The 17,361-nt window shown below is 44.2% G+C and overlaps 1 protein-coding gene across 8 annotated transcripts in view; it reads right to left on the bottom strand.

Moving 5' to 3' along the window:
- Positions 1 to 3,705: 3,705 nt before the first annotated feature.
- TLE4 (TLE family member 4, transcriptional corepressor) overlaps positions 3,706 to 17,361 on the bottom strand; it is a 228,263-nt gene continuing 214,607 nt past the window's right edge. For 4 of the 8 annotated variants that reach the window (XM_079926679.1, XM_079926680.1, XM_079926681.1 and 1 more), the window contains exons 15-20: positions 11,554 to 11,803; positions 10,219 to 10,466; positions 8,290 to 8,437; positions 7,688 to 7,838; positions 7,254 to 7,330; positions 3,707 to 5,510 (exon numbers count right to left, since the gene is read on the bottom strand). In XM_079926679.1, coding sequence (XP_079782805.1) covers positions 5,403 to 5,510; positions 7,254 to 7,330; positions 7,688 to 7,838; positions 8,290 to 8,437; positions 10,219 to 10,466; positions 11,554 to 11,803 — 982 coding nt within the window. In that variant the 3' untranslated portion in view covers positions 3,707 to 5,402. Of the gene's footprint in view, positions 5,511 to 5,844; positions 5,914 to 7,253; positions 7,331 to 7,687; positions 7,839 to 8,289; positions 8,438 to 10,218; positions 10,467 to 11,553; positions 11,804 to 17,361 lie in introns of all 8 variants that reach the window. The other 4 variants (XM_079926683.1, XM_079926676.1, XM_079926677.1 and 1 more) reach the window with 2 other exon arrangements.

Raw genomic sequence — 17,361 nt, 5'->3', positions numbered from 1 at the left:
GGAAAGATGAACAGACTTTGGGGGGGGGAGGGTGCTTTGTTTTCAGCAGCACCAAGCTTCTCCGAGTTGGATGCATGACGCTAAGACTTGACCCAGTAAAGGTTGAGGCGAGTAGTATTTGTTTCAGCTGAACTCTTTGGGGGCACAGAGGCATCTGACGGAAGTTCTTCAAATAATGGGTAGTTGTCCTAAGGAAGACTCTGCTCTGCTCGATGCATGGTGGTCGGGGGGTCTCACGCCATCCCTCCTGGTGGTTCCTGATGGGGTCGCTTCCTGTCCATGTGCTGCTGTCCACAGGTGGAAGGGCACATGCTCGCCCTGACGGTTTCCTTTGACTTAATTCCCACCACTAACTCATTCTCCTGCTACTTCCCAGCCTCCTGGAAGAAGAAAAATAGCGAACTCAGCTCATTCTTTCTGCCACGTGACACAAGACATGGCCAGGGTACCACCTATGGTAGCTTCTTTTAGAAGAGGCTGTGGAGGCATCTAGTAAAGACTGAGAAATGGCCAACTACTACCTAAGTCTGGGGAGAAATGCTGGGCCACTAGAAACCATTTGGACATTAGTTTGGACTCCACCTGAAGAGTCCAAACATTTACTGCCTAAATTCTCAAAACCCAGACACCTCACATGTACCTTTTAGTGTGTGTACGTTTATTTGCTGCACGCAAGTCAAATAAAGCACGACGTTTATGTGAGTTTAAGTCTTCTGCCAAAATAACAGAAAACTTATTAGTTCCAAATATTTTCATCAAGCTACAGTGTCAGGTTAACGGGGGAGGATCCCCGCCTGAGCAGTGAGATGCCAGGGTCAGGCGTGGGGAATTCTACGAGCCCATCATGGACACAGTGAGTACACACATTGCAAGAACTCAAAAGACTACCTGTGACTGATTCAAGGAGTTTTCAAGCGATGCTGTGATGTCAAAGTCTCCAGAGCCAGTTAATTCATGTGAAACTAAGGGGTGAAGAGCAGCAAGTTATAAGCACCTGGAACGCTCCCTTCCCAATCTCCCTCTAATCTGCCACGGTGGGCACAGAATTTCAACTGCAAGTCCAGAGCCTTGGGGTTTAGGCTGACTTGTCTTCCCTGGGAGATAAGAGAGTTTGGGAAAATCATTGTTCTCCTCTGATGCTTTGTGCCCTATAGCGTAAATTCAGTATTCTGGCATCCAGCCTGTCTAGGCCTGCTGTGAGATCAGACAGAACAACTTCTGTGAAAGCACTGTGCTCATGGTTTTCCTCTGGACTAAAGGCAGCCCTGTGGGAATTCTCCTTCCCTGTAGGCCAAATACCTAAGATCCCAGCTGAGGATTTCCTTCCCTGGGGAGAGGTAAACTAGAGCCCAGCTCCGCTGCTAGTTCCTATCTGGGACCAAAAAATTCTGCCACTTGCTGCCAAAAACCCGAACTAAAACTAAAAGAACTAAAATAAAATGTTAACAGCAGCTTGTAACGAAAGTTAAGTTCCTACCACTAGAACAGCATTGGTGTTAAAATGTTCCAACACGAGAGGTTTTCTGACGTGCTTGGGTTGTCAAAAATACAGTATTTCCATTGTCAGTTCTGAATGGAAGCTTGAACTGAAAGGCAAATAAGTGCAATTAGTTAAAAGCAAAAAAAAAAAAAAAAACAAAACAAACAAAAAACAAAAGAACAAAAAAGCAAAAAACAGGGATGGTGGTGAGTCACTGCTTCTGCTGCTGATGCCCCAGTGGGAAACTGAGGGGTGGCAGGACCCAGAGCTCGTTGCTGATGCCACCCTACAGGTTGCCCAGGAGCTGGTAGCTCCAGACATGTATATCCAAGAATGTCGAAAGAATTTCTTTTGGTACCCACATCTCTAGAATTTTGTAACTGCTTACTTAATGCTGGGCAAGGAATTCCAGTACAAATCTCCTTACAACTGCCAAAAATATAAGTTGACAAATCCCTTTAGTTATATGATGCCAGTGCAAGAATGTCCAACTGAGGATACAAAAACTGGCCATATGGCGCAGCTGAGAGCATCATTGACAGTCTAGCTGATCAAAGTCTTGCTCGGGGACTGCACCTCTGTCCAGGAATTGCGACATCAATTTCTCCTGCTCTTGGCTGTAGGGTCCCAGGATTTCGTGGCTACGAGATGGCCTGAAACTGAGTTTCTGGATATGCCATGGCTGCGGAACTCCAACCACTTGCAGGTGTTACAGGGCTGCGGTTCAAGCTTCAACACACACCATTCCAGGGTAAGACTGATCTTCTGCAGCTCACTGGCCAAGAAGCCAGTAAGTAGTGGCCCACAAGTGAGGTGTGTACCTGCAAAAACTTTTAGATGTTAGCATCTATCACTGTACATTTGACCTGCCGGTCTTGGAAGGTCTTCAATCAGGGATTCTTTTTACTTCTTGGTAGTTCTACGTAAGTCAACCTTCCAGTCCTACGCACCATTCTCTTCTTTCATTGGAACTAAGTTTTCCCTGGTTCAGGGTGATTCTGTCTTTGTCGTTCTTCAGACTCTGCAAGACCAGACTGGGAGTAAAAACTATGGCAGACCAAGTTATAATTAAAACGACAACATCAAGACTGCTGTGCACAGCAATCCAGGCCTGAGATTGATATCAGAGACATAAAAATCTAATCTGATAAAACCTCAGCAGTGAGAGGAAGTAGATGCCCATTTATTTTAAAAAGCTAGGTTTATTCACACGTTCACCTCGATTTTTGATCCAGTACAACGGCCAGTGTTTTGGATCTCTCTAAGGAGAAAACTGAAGGGCATCACAGACTTGACCCACCAGGCACCAAACAAAAGTTCTAACTCCCTGAGGTAGGCGCTTTCTTCTTCTACAAGTGTCAACACAGTAGGCAAGTGTCAGACTCCTTGTGTCAAGATGATTTTTCTTTTACTCCAATTCTCTATTTATTACTTTATAAGAAATGTTAATAAGGATAAACAGAAATTAATTAAGCTAATACTTCAAAAACGTTATTCATCTGATGTAGCAGCACTCATGGCACTCACATGTGAAGTGCTGCTTCCATGAGGAACACTGCTGAACTCTTAGCACCTAAAGACTCGCTACCTCTCACAGCTGATCACTGAGACACTCCAGACCACCGTGGGGGCTCCCAACGCCCAGCCTTCTTTCTACCCAGTGGATGCATAAAATGTCAGGTTTTTGAGTCCCAGAAGTTTAGAATTCTTTAAGGACCTTCTTATGCTGAAGCTTCACAAAGCCAAGCAGGAGCAGCCCGAGGGACCTCAGGCGTTCAAAGCCTTCAGTGTATCACGTTGGAAACGGTTCCCAAACCCCCAAGGCTGGAAATGGTATGCATCGGCTAACTCTAAAGCAGCCTTGGTCCCACAGAGCTTTCTGGGATCTTGGAAATGTTCTATAAATTGACGTAGTCCAACATGCTAGCCACTAGTTGTATGTGGCAAACTGGACATTTGAGATGTAGTTAGTATGACTGATAAGCTGCATTTTAAATTTTAATCAAGTTAAAATCAAACAGCCACAAATGGCCAGTGGTAACTATATTGAACAGCACAGCTCTAAAGCATCACGGCTTTCGGTAACATGACAACTTTTTGACAAACTAAAGAGGCACGCAATAAATACTTGCCGTCATCGATAACCTCCATCCACCCTCCCTTCTAGCTCTTCTCAAGTAGGAACAAACACAGAACCAAAACAGCAACAATCAGAAAGCCCACATGACTTTTTACAGCAATCTCCCTTGAATAAAACTAGTAATCTTTAATATATACGAGTGGCACAGTCAAAGATGAAAATAAACTAAAGCCAGCAAAACAAAGAATTAGAAATAAGCATACTAGAAGTTATTTATGTTTAATGCTTAAAAGTCTGAATGCACAAACAATCTACCATTATAGAAGTACTGGTGGTCAATACAATGCATTAGAACTATGTACAATGCACAGTTTAGTATCAAAATCTTTCTACACTGTAGAGTTTTACGAAACTGTTAAAGACATCAAACACTAAGCACTTAAGACACCATTTTTTTTTTCCTGCTACCACATTAGGAACGTCAATGGACAATCCATTTCAACTTGCAGCATCCATCCATTTCTAGTATGAAATTAAGTAATTTTCTACTTATACAATAAAGTTTATCTACACAGTTCTCTTGATTTTGATCCATAGCAGCAAAGGCACTGTACATCAGCAGATCCACAGACTTAAAGGATTTTTAAAGCATTCAAACAAAAAATAATAATAAAAAAAAAAGGAGTCACATATCATAGTTTAACAGCAACAACAACAACATAAAAGTTAACAACAATGTTTCTGGCACAATGGCACAGCCTGTGTCCATTTCAGGGACATCCAGCTAAGACATGGAAAGAACCGGAGGTAAAGAAAGCAAGTTCTCATCCCAGGTGAGAGTCCATTCTTTCTGATTTTCAGAGGGAGGTCCTTGCAAATCCTCCTCTGCTCCTTGTCTTGTAAAAGACTTGACTTGCACAGTGGGAGGAATCCTCCCCTGAATCTGTGCAGTTCCCAAAGAACACGCCAAAAAATAACCCATCATTTCTCGTGTTGACAAAACTGCCCAAAGGTATACATCTCCCTCTGCAAAGAAATGTGGCAAAAATACCCAGAAGGGATTAAGTTCTCACTTTGAGGCCAAATTTAATTTGTTCATCTGTCTATAATACAATTAAAAAAAGGGAATTAAAAACATATTACAAAGACACTTGTCAACAAGTCAAAAAAAGAAAAAAAGAAAAAGTTCAATTACTTTTATCGAATATAATCTAAAGCTATAGATATATTGGTTAAAGTTGTCCAAATAGACTCAAATGAATATGACATGGTCTGTCACCTTCTAATTATTCAAATTTCCAAACATCTTTAAAATAAGTAAAAAACAAAAACATCTAACAACACAGCAACATATTGCTTCCATATGTAATTATACATTTCACATCTCTATACAGTCATTAGTCTACATTTAGTGACATTTTTAATCAGTTATTTTAGACCTTCCTTTCCCCTCCTTTGCCAAAAAAAGGGGGGGAGGGGTACCAAATACAACGCATCTTCATTATCAATGCAGGAGCAGACAGCTTTATTTAGTCAGTCATTGTTAGAAAGCCTTCTTTAAACAAAATAAATATATTACAGATATAATACATAATTAAAGATTCCTTTCACTGTTAAGTAGGGTTTATCCATGTTCTTCCGAGTAGATAGCTGAAGATTTGGTATCACAGGTTCTTAACGAGTATTCACAATTCAACAGCAGGAAGGAAGTGGGGGAAGGCGGGGACTGAGCTCCACGACTGCAATGAGTACTGGAAATCCTTGGTTTCGGATGCGGGGGAACAGAAGGATGACAGAACAAAGTGCTACAAGGAGGAGTCCAGTTCGCATGAAGATTTGTCCTTAATAAATAACTTCATAAACCGTGGCCTTCTTATCCCCAGAGCCAGTGACAATGTATTTGTCATCCACAGAAATGTCACAGCTGAGCACCGATGAGGATTCTTTGGACTGGGAAGAGACACACGAACACGTTAAAGACTGAAAGAAAACCCATGAACACTGAGAGGCAGGCCTGGAGGATCTGGAGCAAAAAGAAGCATAACATGTTCCCTTGACCAAAACAGGAGCCCAAGCGAGGAAAGGCAGTCCTGGACGCTGATGAAGGAAGGCTCTACTTCAAATCCTAGTCTCCAGCTAAGAGCACAGGGTTCTCAGTGTGAAAACCCTCACCTTCACTCGGATGGCTTGGATGTAGATGGAGCTGCAGAATGCTAGACACGTCACTTAACCTGTCTCGGCCCTCACCTTCCGTAAAAGAGGTAATTAGGTAAAGACGGCTTACCTGTCTGCCACGACAGAAGGTGGCCTCGGAGTCCAGGTGAGGTAATAGTGGGGAACCATATTGAAAATACTATAGTTTTTGAGATAGGGAATGTAAAAATATTTCAACATAAAACCTCGTCGTCCCCTATGTAAAAATAGAATATAAATGTGCAAGTAGGGAGGAGTTCAATAGTTAGTAAGAAAAATGTTACCACTCTTATTAGAGCTCCAAATACCATGTTCAACTACACCCACTGCAAAGCAGTCACGGTTAACTTTAAACTAAACTGCGCTAAACAAACAAACAAACAAACAAAGCCCACAGGATTTTAACTGGGACTTTGAACGTTTGACACGCAGATGCTAACCTACTACCAGTGTTTCTCAAACTTTTGGAACGCAACCTGTAATAAACACATTTTACTTCACAACCCAGAGACCCGAGACATAATTTTACTTCATAACCCAGAGAAACGAGATATAATACTTATACTCACTACAAAAAATATACTCTTAACATTTTTAATTTCATTTTTTAAAAAAGTGCTGGTTGGGACCATCTAAAAGGTTGTGATCGACAATACAAAAACCACTGTATTACATTATAAACTTCACGACAGTGAGAATCTGCTATTTTTGTCCTATGATCTTGCACAGTACTTTCACTCAATATATGCAGTTTTAGATTCAAATGAATTAATCTCCTCTACGACTTAGTACCACATGGTCAAGAAAACTGCAACGCTGTTATGTTATTCCTAAAAACAGACCACCACCTAGAAAATAACATCCTAAATACAGAAGGTTAAAAAGGAAATCTTCTTTAACTTGCCTATGAAATTCTCACCTACTAGCAGGAGAGAAGAGAGAGATCTGTATGTGAGTGTGTATCATGCCTACAATCTGGTTCTCCTGCAAATAATTCCACAAACTACACAAAGTACCACTGAGTTAATAAGAATAAAAGTTCATAAAATTAATCAAGATTTATTACACTTTTCCACAGCACTCTTTTGGGGGCGGGAAATCAGGAATAACAACACGAATGAATATTCAAGCAAAATGCTCAAATTTTAAACAAAAATTTTAAAAGCCATAATTAAAATTAAATAAATAAATAAATTTCACAGAAGACATGAAACTGCTACTCTAACATGTAAAAAGGGATGGGGTGTGAAGAGCTAGTTAGGGCCACGGGCACGGCACCTTGGCTCTGAGCTCAGAGAGAACTGGACACAACTCCTGTCTGCACAGCTTGCAGCTGTGACCCTAGTCTCCCCCTCAGGCACAGTTTTCCCCTCTGTGCGATAGGAGTGACACTAGCTCCTACCTCCTAGGACACGTCCGTGCGTTATTAACCTGTGAGAAGGCACAGAGAACCATGCAGTGAGCGCACAGTGGGTGAAGGCTACACAAGTGAAGTGTTACCTGGAATATACTGGCCCCGTAAGGTGTTCTCCAGGCATTCAGAAGGTTGTCCTTTCCCGTGCTTACAAACCATTTGCCTATAGGAACAGGGTTTCAAAAAAGGTAGTGTTTATTCCTTTGTCGGAGTCCCAAGACTTGTGTTACAGAGCGTCAAATGATACACAGAAAACTCACCTAATCTGACCTGCAACAAATAAGAGTTTCTTTTCGTTGGAAAAATAAAGCCCACTCTCCTAGATTTAATGAGTCATTTATACTCAGGACAAGGATAAAGTGGATAAACTGCAGAAAATTACATGGTATTTGGGAAGTAGGCATGCGTGAGGAAGTAATATAATTCTGAAGAGGGACACGTCAATGAACTAAAGACCGGACTTGAAATGAATCAGGAGGAAGGAGGAATGACAGGCAGTGGACGCCAGGGGCCTGCTTACCACAATGGGCGAACTTGAGTGACAGGACGCAGCTCTCATGGAGATGGAGCTGGTACTTGTCGGGCTTGGTGACGTGCAGCACCTCCACGTTGCTGTTCTCCATCCCCACCGCCAGCCACTCTCCAGTTGGGCAGTAGCCCAGAGAAAAGATCTAGAATTAAAACAGGTGACGGTGATGGTGGCTACAGAGGACACACTTCCTTTAAAGGGGAGGCACTGCTTCCTCTGGGGATACTACTTAAATAATGAAGGAAATCAAGATAATGTGAATTGTACAGGAAGAAATCAAAGCCAAAGGTGTGATCCCAAGTAATGAGTCAGATCTCCACAATCTAACTTACTAATCAATTGTGTGAAATTCAAAGATCTATAGAGTAATGGTCATTGAAATAAAAACCTGCTAAAAGCCTGTAATAAATGAAATTTTTTTCTGTCCTTCAATAAAATATACACTGTTGTATTTTGACAGAAAACAACAAAATTTTTAGTTATCTAATTCAGAGTAAAAGTGACTCTGTCATGTGGTCAATGAATTGCCGCTGAAGTCTCTCATATATTTCACAAAACCAGGTCTCTAAAATGTCACGTGCACGAGTGCACACCTGGGAGGTGAAGTCGTGCTGCTGCAGCTGCCGCCCTTCGCGCAGGTCCCAGGACCGGACCGTGTTGTCCAAGCCGCCCGTCCAGAGCTTGGTGCCGTCGTTAGAAATGTCAATACAGCTGGCCCCGTCTGTGTGGCCCTGGAATTGCCTGAAGATGCCAACGTGGAGAAAAGTCCTTCAACAGTTAATTTTTAGGTGAACTCAGTTTAGAATTCCTCAGCCATCAATTTCATTACAGGCCCTATGCGTAGATTTCCTTTTGGTTTTTATTATATTTTCTATTATTCAAAGTAATAACAAAGCATATACGTAGAGAGATTAAAGTTTAATTGAGATGCTGAATCTCCTGCACGTTTTGTTTATTTCTGAACACTTACGAAGTCCTCTTCAAATTACTCTTATGCTAAAAACAACTGAAACAACTGATGGAAGGAATTCTCCACCTGAATCAAAAGAAAACACAGCCACGTGAAAATGAACTAATCCAAGATACAACCTGAGACCTATTCTGTCGGTGTGATGTGAAAGAAGGCGAGAATTTCAGAGGGTGCAAGGAGTCGTTTCCCTGCTAAAAGCTCTGGGGATGGGCACAGTGAGCAGCAGAACAAATCCTGCCAGCGAGCAACAACGCAACTGTAGGAGGCTGTGCAGGATGAGAGGCCGTGCTCTCAAGGAAGGAGCGTGGAAAGCACCTCAGCGTGACTCAGCTGCCCCAGGAGCAGGTAAAATGTACGAAAGACACGGGGGCTGGGGCCTCGAAGCCGTTCCTCATAAGAGCCTTACTCAAAAGGCAAAAAAGTGATTAACTGTTTTGTTTTTGGAATCATTTATAGAGCTCCGTCCTGCAAAATACATTACAGACAGACAGCAGGGCCTCTTCTCCTCCCACCCTCCCCTGGACCTGTAGCTGGGCTCCACTACACCCTCTGCACACCCGTTAGCGGATCACACCTCTGGCTTCCTGCTCTCTCAGGTGCTAACATCTGGAGACACACGTGTTTCAGGGCTTTTCCTATCAGTGCCGATCCTACACAACCTCATTTCTAAACAAACAGTTATGTCTATCCATCCTGTAAGGTGGGGCAACAGATTATCTAGATCATTTCAGGGTGAGGCGCACCCAACACAATGCCTGGGCCCAGGGTAAGAGCTCAATGATCATTTGTCGAAGGAAAGAACGTGTCAGATACACACAGCACCAAGGACTGCGCCACGCACTGTGAACCTTCTCAGTGAGTGCCTACTGACAACGATGGTTTGTTAGCACAGGTGGCAAACTACATAAGTCTAACGAGCTCATGAGGTCACGGGCACCTTATGTGCATTAATTATGTAAAACTGACCTCCTGGGACTTCCCTCGTAGTGCAATGGTTAAGAATCCGCCTGCCAATGCAGGGGACACGGGTTCGAGCCCTGGTCCGGGAAGATCTCACATGCCGCAGTGCCACAAAGCCCGTGTGCCACAACTACTGAGCTTGCGCTCTAGAGCCCATGAGCCACAACTACTGAGCCTGTGTGCCACAACTACTGAAGCCTGCATGCCTAGAGCCCGTGCTCCGCAACAAGAGAAGTCACCGCAATGAAAAGCCCAAGCACTGCAACAAAGACCCAACACGGCCAAAGATAAATAAATACATAAATAAATTTATAAAAAAGAAAAATAAATAAAAGCGACCTCCTATTTTAAAACCTGAATTGGTGATGCTTAGTATAATTAAAAAAAAAAAAAAAAAGAAAGAAAACAACCCCTCATCCGATAAAGTTCAAATGGTGCAGAAAACAAGATTTTACAGCATCTTAAAACGGCCCTATTCTTAACAATTTTTAGTAAGACAGTTATGTTTCATCTTTTTAAAAAGACACACACACAGCTCTCTGGCACAGCACAGGTAAATCCAGTGCCCTGGTCAGGGACCCTGCTGACCCACCTCACCAGCGTCTGGTTGTGCAGGTCCCACACGGCGATGTTGCCGTCGCTGCAGCATGAGAAGCAGACCTTGGAGTCGGGGCTGATGGCCAAGGCGTAGCAGGCGGGGGCCGAGGACGTCAGCTCTGCCTTGATGCGTGGGGTGGGAGCCGCCAGGTCCCAAATGGACAGGGTACTGGCTTCCCCTCCCACAATTAGGGTGCGACCATCAGGGAGCAATCGGCAGGAACGGATGTAGTTATCCCTGTTCTGTAGAGACAAAACCCATCAAGAGGTTATTCATGAGGAAAGGAAAACAGCATTAACATGAGAGCAAAAATCCATAAAAGTGTTGTGTTCCCTCCTGGTTTCAATGAGCTATTTTCACTTATGACAATGATAAAGTGGATTAATGCTAGTAAATTACATGAAATTAAGGAAGTACTTAAACTTGATCTACAAAATTCAGTACTGAGATATTTAATCTTAATTAGCATGAAAATGCAAAGATCTAGACGCACTCTCGGCACCAGCAAATCAACCAGCCGCCTGAGTCATTCGCACATGCAGACGCAGCAGCGCTCACAACCCCGGAGGAGCCACACCGGGAACTGGGTACACACGGCCTGGCTGCTGAAAGGCCCTCTTTCTGCTGCCAAACAAGTGCCAGGGAGCTAGAGACCTTGTGGTCCCTTCCGTTCGCCTGGCCCTGCGTTACCTGGCCAAGGGACAGCATGGGCTCGATTAAGCAGCACCAACTGGAGGCAAGGCTTGACCAAGGCGTGTTACGTGACAGAAAACACCACGTCCTCCCAGCTCGTGAGGTTATGGGAATCTTGTGCAGTCACCTTAAACTGATCTAGCATCGTGCTGCCGCGAAACATGCTACTGCTGGTCCGAGGATGAAAATCAAACTGAAATTTCCTAAATAACCCAAGGACGAATACCCATGAGACAGCTAACGGGGGAGCTAGTGTTTGCCACGTGAAGTATTAAGTTACTCTTGTCTCACAGTGTGACAGATTCTGATACTTGGGTGCACTCTCACAGAAACCATCGTGGGCTCGTAGTTTTCTTAAACTCCTTTATCAGATAGGAAAGCAAGTGGTCTGCCTGTTCCCATGCACTGGGCAGGGTGAATGAAAACTGCACTGGAGCAAGTGCCACACGTGAAGAACCGGATAAATCTACCTTAAGTAACTGAAAGAAGACACACCTTCTCGTCAGCGCTCCAAGTCAAACAGCACAAACCACTGAAGACAACTACCCGCTTGGGATCAATTCTGTGTGTTACTGATACATCCAGGTCCTATTTTCTGCATGAGGGCTTAAACCACGTTCATCCACGTTCACTCACCAGACAGTCGAGCTGAGAGACGGGGCTCTTGTTGCCGGGGTGGCTGATGTCCCAGACCTTGACGCAGCCCTTGCCGCCCGTGTACACGTGTCGCGTGGGGTTGCTGATGGTCACCGCACACACCACCTCCCCGTGGTTCAGGGTATTGATCTGGCGAGCGTGGCGGGGGATGCCGGGGCCAATGAGGGCGTCCGGGGGGAAGGGGACAGGCTGCATCTGACCGTCCGCAGTAACGTGGAAGGAGTATGCTCTAAGGCAGTGGCGAGGAGAAAAGATAGGAAAGGGAGAATGCAAAAAATGTTACTTAACTGATCACTGTAATGAGACGAGAAATAAAACATTTTCAGTGCTACGTATGATCTGCAAACAAGTCAAATTTACTGAATATGGTGGAAAGAACATAACTTTCAGAGGCACAGAGCTAAATCTATGATCAAATACCACATCAACTCTTTGCTAGCTGCTGTGTGACATCAGTAGTTACATAACCTCTCTGAACCTTACTTGATTCTGATCTTTAAAATGGAGTGAAGGCTACCTACGCTTCTTAGAGAATTTAATAAGATCACCAATGCCCAGCATAGTAACTACTTCTCCAGGGCACTCTACAAACTTGCATTGCCTTCTACTTCAGGTGATTCAGAAGCCTGTGGTAAGATTTTAACCTATAGATCACTTCACTCCAATCAAGTGACTTACTAATGAAAATCTGTAAGCTAAAATTATGAAGTTTTAAGGTGTTAAGAGGATCTAGGCCTAGATACTGAAATGGCACATGACCCACCAAAAAAGGAAAAAAAAAATTGGATTAAGTCCCATCAGACTTGACAATAACAAATCCTAGTAATCCCATTCCCAATAGAGTCAGAACCTAAAAAAGCATCCTGTGTGACTGCCCCAGAGGCCCACCTGTGAGTTCCTATCAGCAGCTCCAACTCCAGGCCATTTCCAGGGAAAACCCTCCAGTTGTGAAAGCATTTGGCTCTAAAATGCAACTTAAGTTAAAGCATCTGCCTCAACAGACACCTCTATTCTTAAGGCACTGAAGTCAGGGAACAGTCAGCAAGTGAGGCTGTTGGGATGCATGTTGGGTTTCAGGAGGCAGGAGATGTCGGCGGTAGGCAGGAGGGAGCAGGGCCTGTCTTGGGGAACCATCACGGGCAGTAGCCCACTTTGGAGATGATGTCATTGTCTTTGGCACAGAGCTTCAGAATGTGCTCTGTTTATGGGAAGAAGTTTATGAAAGACATACCAAGGGAAAACATTTGTGGGTAGACAAAGGACAGGAGCTTGGACCTATCGGGGAAGTTTTAGAACCAAAACAGTTTACAGTTCCTTAATGCAAAAATCTACAGGCTAGCCACATGCATCAAAATTCAGCCCACTATTGAGGGGACATCATCAACAAAGTCTCAAGTGTCCCCAGAAAGGACGCGGCTGTGGCAGATTTGGGGACCAGAGGGCAGAGGGCTTTCTCTCTCTCTGTAAATTACGCAGAGAAGTGGGTTAGAACTGGGCTGTAGAAGAGGAGTATGTTGGACTGCTGAGGGGGAAGTGGTGGGAAGCTGGGAAGACAAGAGACATATTCCCGTGGTCGAAGCAACGGACTTGGAGAAATGTTGGATGCGTGGCCTGGGAGAGAGAGATGCTGAGCAGGGCTCTCAGGCTCGGAACCCAGGTGGCTAGGTAGGCCACAATACATTAGTGAAGGTGACAGGGAAGCATAACCGAAGGGGACACACGTGGGGAGGTAAATGGTACAGTTTTCTCCAACCTGAGGGCAGGTGAGAACCCAAACATCTCAACCAGAAGTTGAGCACTGTGATTCAGAAGAGAGTTCAGGTCAGAAAGATCGATGTGTGCTCATCCACAAAGAAGTGATAGTTGAAGCTAAAGGAGAAGAAAAGAATAATCCTGGAGCAGATTATATAATGAGTAGACTAGATGCAAAATTTAAGAAAATGCTTACAACATGTAGGGGACCTCCAGCAAGAGCAGTCAGAGAGGCAGATAATCAGGAGAGACAAGAACATGGAAAGGGGGAGTAGATGGTCAATCACATATTTCTTGGGTTATCCCAGTGCGAGAAGCACTTGGGGATGCAACAGAAAGGACTGGGGATACAACAGAGAGGAAAAAACCCACCTACTCCTTATTCTCCAAAAGTTACTTTCTGGGGGTTGGGGGTAGGTGGCAGGTGGGCTGAGGGGCTGATTCATTAGTGAGATACTAACATATATAAAGATTAATATGTCAGATGGTCAATGCTATGAACAATGGACAGGCCATGTACTCTGGGAATTGGACAAAGTGAGATAACAGGGAAATTCATGGCAATGGGGCTGCAATATAAAGAACAGGTATTCATTTCCTCGGCCAAGAAAGGAAGATGGTATGAGAAGGAGTATGGTACACTGAAGGCCAGAGGGAGGTAGGATGCTTACGCTATTCACTTAGTCAGAAAATATTTATTAAATACCCAATATGAATCAGGTACTATCAGATGCTGGGGAATCAGAGGTGAATAAGATATTCAAAGTCCCTATCCTCCAGAGCCTACATCCCAGAAGGGAAAAGAGCTAATATATAAGCTGATAAATCAGTAACCTCCGACGGCAGTAAATGTGCGCTCTCTCTCTCTCACACACACACACACACACCCACACACCCACCCACACACACACACAGAGTTTCAGATAAAAGAGACGGGAAGGCGCGCAGCAAGGTCCGAGGCGGTGTGCAAGCTGAGAGCTGAGGCAGGACCTAGTCTTGCACGCATAGAGAAGGGAGGGTGCGGTCAATGCAAGTCTTAGAAGCAGCAGCAAGGGAGAAAGCCAGGGGCACTCAGGGGAGAGTGACAGGCTGGAGAGGGGTGCAGGGGCCATGTGAAAAAGGGCCTCGTAGGCTGTGAGGCAGAGTCCGGCCTGTTATTCCGAGTGGAGTGGGAAGTCACTGCAGACTTGTGTGTGGGGGCAGTGAGCGCCATGATTCAGTTCATGTTTTCAAAAGACTGTTCTGGTTGTTGGGGGAAGCATGGATTGTAGGTGGCAGAATGGAAGAGGGAAAACTAGTCAGGGGGCTAGTGCAGCAAGCTAAGGGGAAGCTAGTAGCCAGGGCTTGAGAGGCGGTTAGAAAGCTGGGAACGGATCTGCAATTCCAGATTTCTCTGCGTAGAGGCAGAGAAGGCTGTACTGGATGGCACGCGTGGATCCTGGAGGTGACAGTGAGGGCTGATGACAAGGTCTTCTTTGGGGTCTGTAAGTAGGTAACTGAAGTCGAGACGGGCAGAGGTTCACTAGAGGTGATGTGGCCCAAGCCCTGAGACGATGTTACTGGGGGCCTGACCTTGTGAACAGCAGTGACACCCAGGATGATGGCAGGCTCAGAGTGGACCAAGTGTCAAGTTTTTAATTAATTGGGAAATCTCCCAGCAAGGCTGAGGAGGGGGTAGAGACCCACGGCACAGGCCTGAAAGGGGTTGGGTTTTCACAAGAAGGTAGAAGGAGTCCAGTTCCGGAAGAGACTGGAAAGGAACAGGAGGTGGGGGTGGGAATCAACCACAGCCTTTATCAGCCCTGCCACTGGCTTCGACTGCTGATGTGAAGTGAATGAAAGGGCACCCTTTGGAGGGCTGCAGGTGAAGGGGTCCCCTCGGGAGAGAGCCAGGCATCCGTTCAGGCAAGGAGGGGAAGGCAGTAATGCTTGTAGAGAAAGGCTGAGATTCTGAGGGATGACAATGGAGACAAAGGCTAACTGATTTAGCAATTAAGAGATCATGACGACTAAATCTTAAAGAAAGAAAAAGGAAGATTATTCCAAGTTTAGAGATGGTGTTATACATTCTTAATGATAATCTCCTTGAAAAGACATCCCTTCTCTCCCCTCTAGAATAACTAAATGGTTTTTAAAGAGTCTTGAGAATTTAAAATAGTTAAGAAATCAGGCACACCATTTCTCTTGAGGTTTTCAATATGACATTAATTCAACTCAACCACAACCACTCTGTGAGCACCTACTATGTTCCTGGAACTCCCTTATTAAGAATTTCAAGAGTCTAATTGCATTAAGGATATAATGTAGCCCCGTGTTTACTATTTATATAAGACACTCAAAACTGGAAGAAAGAAAGCTCTAGTACATACTTATCATCAGATTTCAACAAACTCTTTGATGTGTAACTAGCAAAGAGTACTGGAATGTGTAATAAAAGCCAACCTTCCTAGAAATTAGGGAGGCCCAGGCTTGAAAACCCTTTCTGTTTCTACCTAATTAAATGCATCAATACTCCTTATCCACATATTCTGATTTAGATGTCATGCTGAGATACAGTATCAGGTAAGACACTTGCCTTGCCCATAAGTGGCTTGTAATCTAGGAAGCATGATGAGAAAAGTGCAGAAGTGATTACAATACCAGGTGCAAGATGGGAAGGATGAAGTTCTGTGGTGGTTCAAAAACCAAAAATAAAGCTTATGTTTCATGACAGACATGGTATTGGAGATGGGTTTTAGAGAATGGAAGGATTTTTCCAAAGAGGGAGGAAGATGGAAAAACCATTCCAGGTGGAGGGAGCAGCTCTAAAAGGAAGAGGTAAAATCATCTGGGAAAGTCCTGGATTGGTTTTAATTGGGGAATTCACTTATTCAACAATGACCCAACACAGTAAGTACTTGAAGGAGAGGGCCCGAGTACAGCCTGATAAAATACACTGCGCGTGCGCACGCACGCACACACACACACACACACACACAATGTATAAGACGGAGGGCCTAGAAGGTCGGCCTGAGAATTTCACAAACAGAATTTACTGAAGAGTGTTTTTTAGGAGGAGGAGGAGTGGGACATTACTGGGGCAAAGCCACTCATAGAATAAATTTGGTAGCAAGGAGTACAATGGATAGGAGGAATAAGAGACAATTATTTGAATAATCTAGACGAGAGGAAATGGGGGACCTGAACTGGGCAAGGAGAAGGATGACACACTAGAAGTAACTGGATATGAAACTGTGTAGGACTCAACTAATGAGATGTGAGGAAGAAGCCAATAATAACTGAGTTGCTGAGCTCAGGGAACAAGGAACAGAGTACTCTGAAAACCAGGCGATTGGGAGGAACATCTAGTCTGGGGAAGCATTTTGTGAATATGATGAATTTGTAGTGCAAGTAATACACACTCAAGATGTCTAGCTGAGATGTCCAACAAAGAACTAAAAATACGGGGCTGGAAGGAATAGGGGCAGGGAGACAGAGAAATTCTCTCTCGGGAGGCAAAGCTACTAAAAGCTAAGAGTGATCTCCAATGGAGATGGTGAAAAGAGGAAGTTTGGACTTTCTGACAGAACTATACTTCAAACAATTCAGACATCTGCAAATCTGTTTAAAACGTGTATCGAAGTTGCTGTTTTATCTGGATCATCATCTTTTGATGAAACCCCAGCACAGTCGAGAAGATCCTTGGCCTTCTCACCTCCACCTCCCTCTATGAGAGGCCCACTTCAGTAATGCCATACTCATCAGTTCCATGCTTTGCGACACCTTGCCCAAGTTTCCAACGTCTCACGAGATAGAACTAGACCTTGAATTCACAATGAGAGGTCTGGCTGTTGTACTGATACTTCATGCAGGAGGACAGAAGACTGGGTTCTAGTAGCATGTGAACCCACTAGCAGGTTAGCCAGCCCACAAATACTTGAGGGTTGGCTGTGTGTCAGGAATTGTTCCTATTTTGAAAAATCTTGCTTTATAAAGACAAATAAAAACAACAACAGAGAAGAATTTCTGAATTCTGAGCAGCCTAAAACCCATAAA

This window comes from Stenella coeruleoalba (assembly GCF_951394435.1).
Source record: "Stenella coeruleoalba genome assembly, chromosome: 7".
In the NCBI taxonomy this organism is placed as follows: Eukaryota; Metazoa; Chordata; class Mammalia; order Artiodactyla; family Delphinidae; genus Stenella; species Stenella coeruleoalba.
Note: the sequence above shows the minus strand (reverse complement) of the source record. Positions and strands in the feature narration are given on the sequence as shown.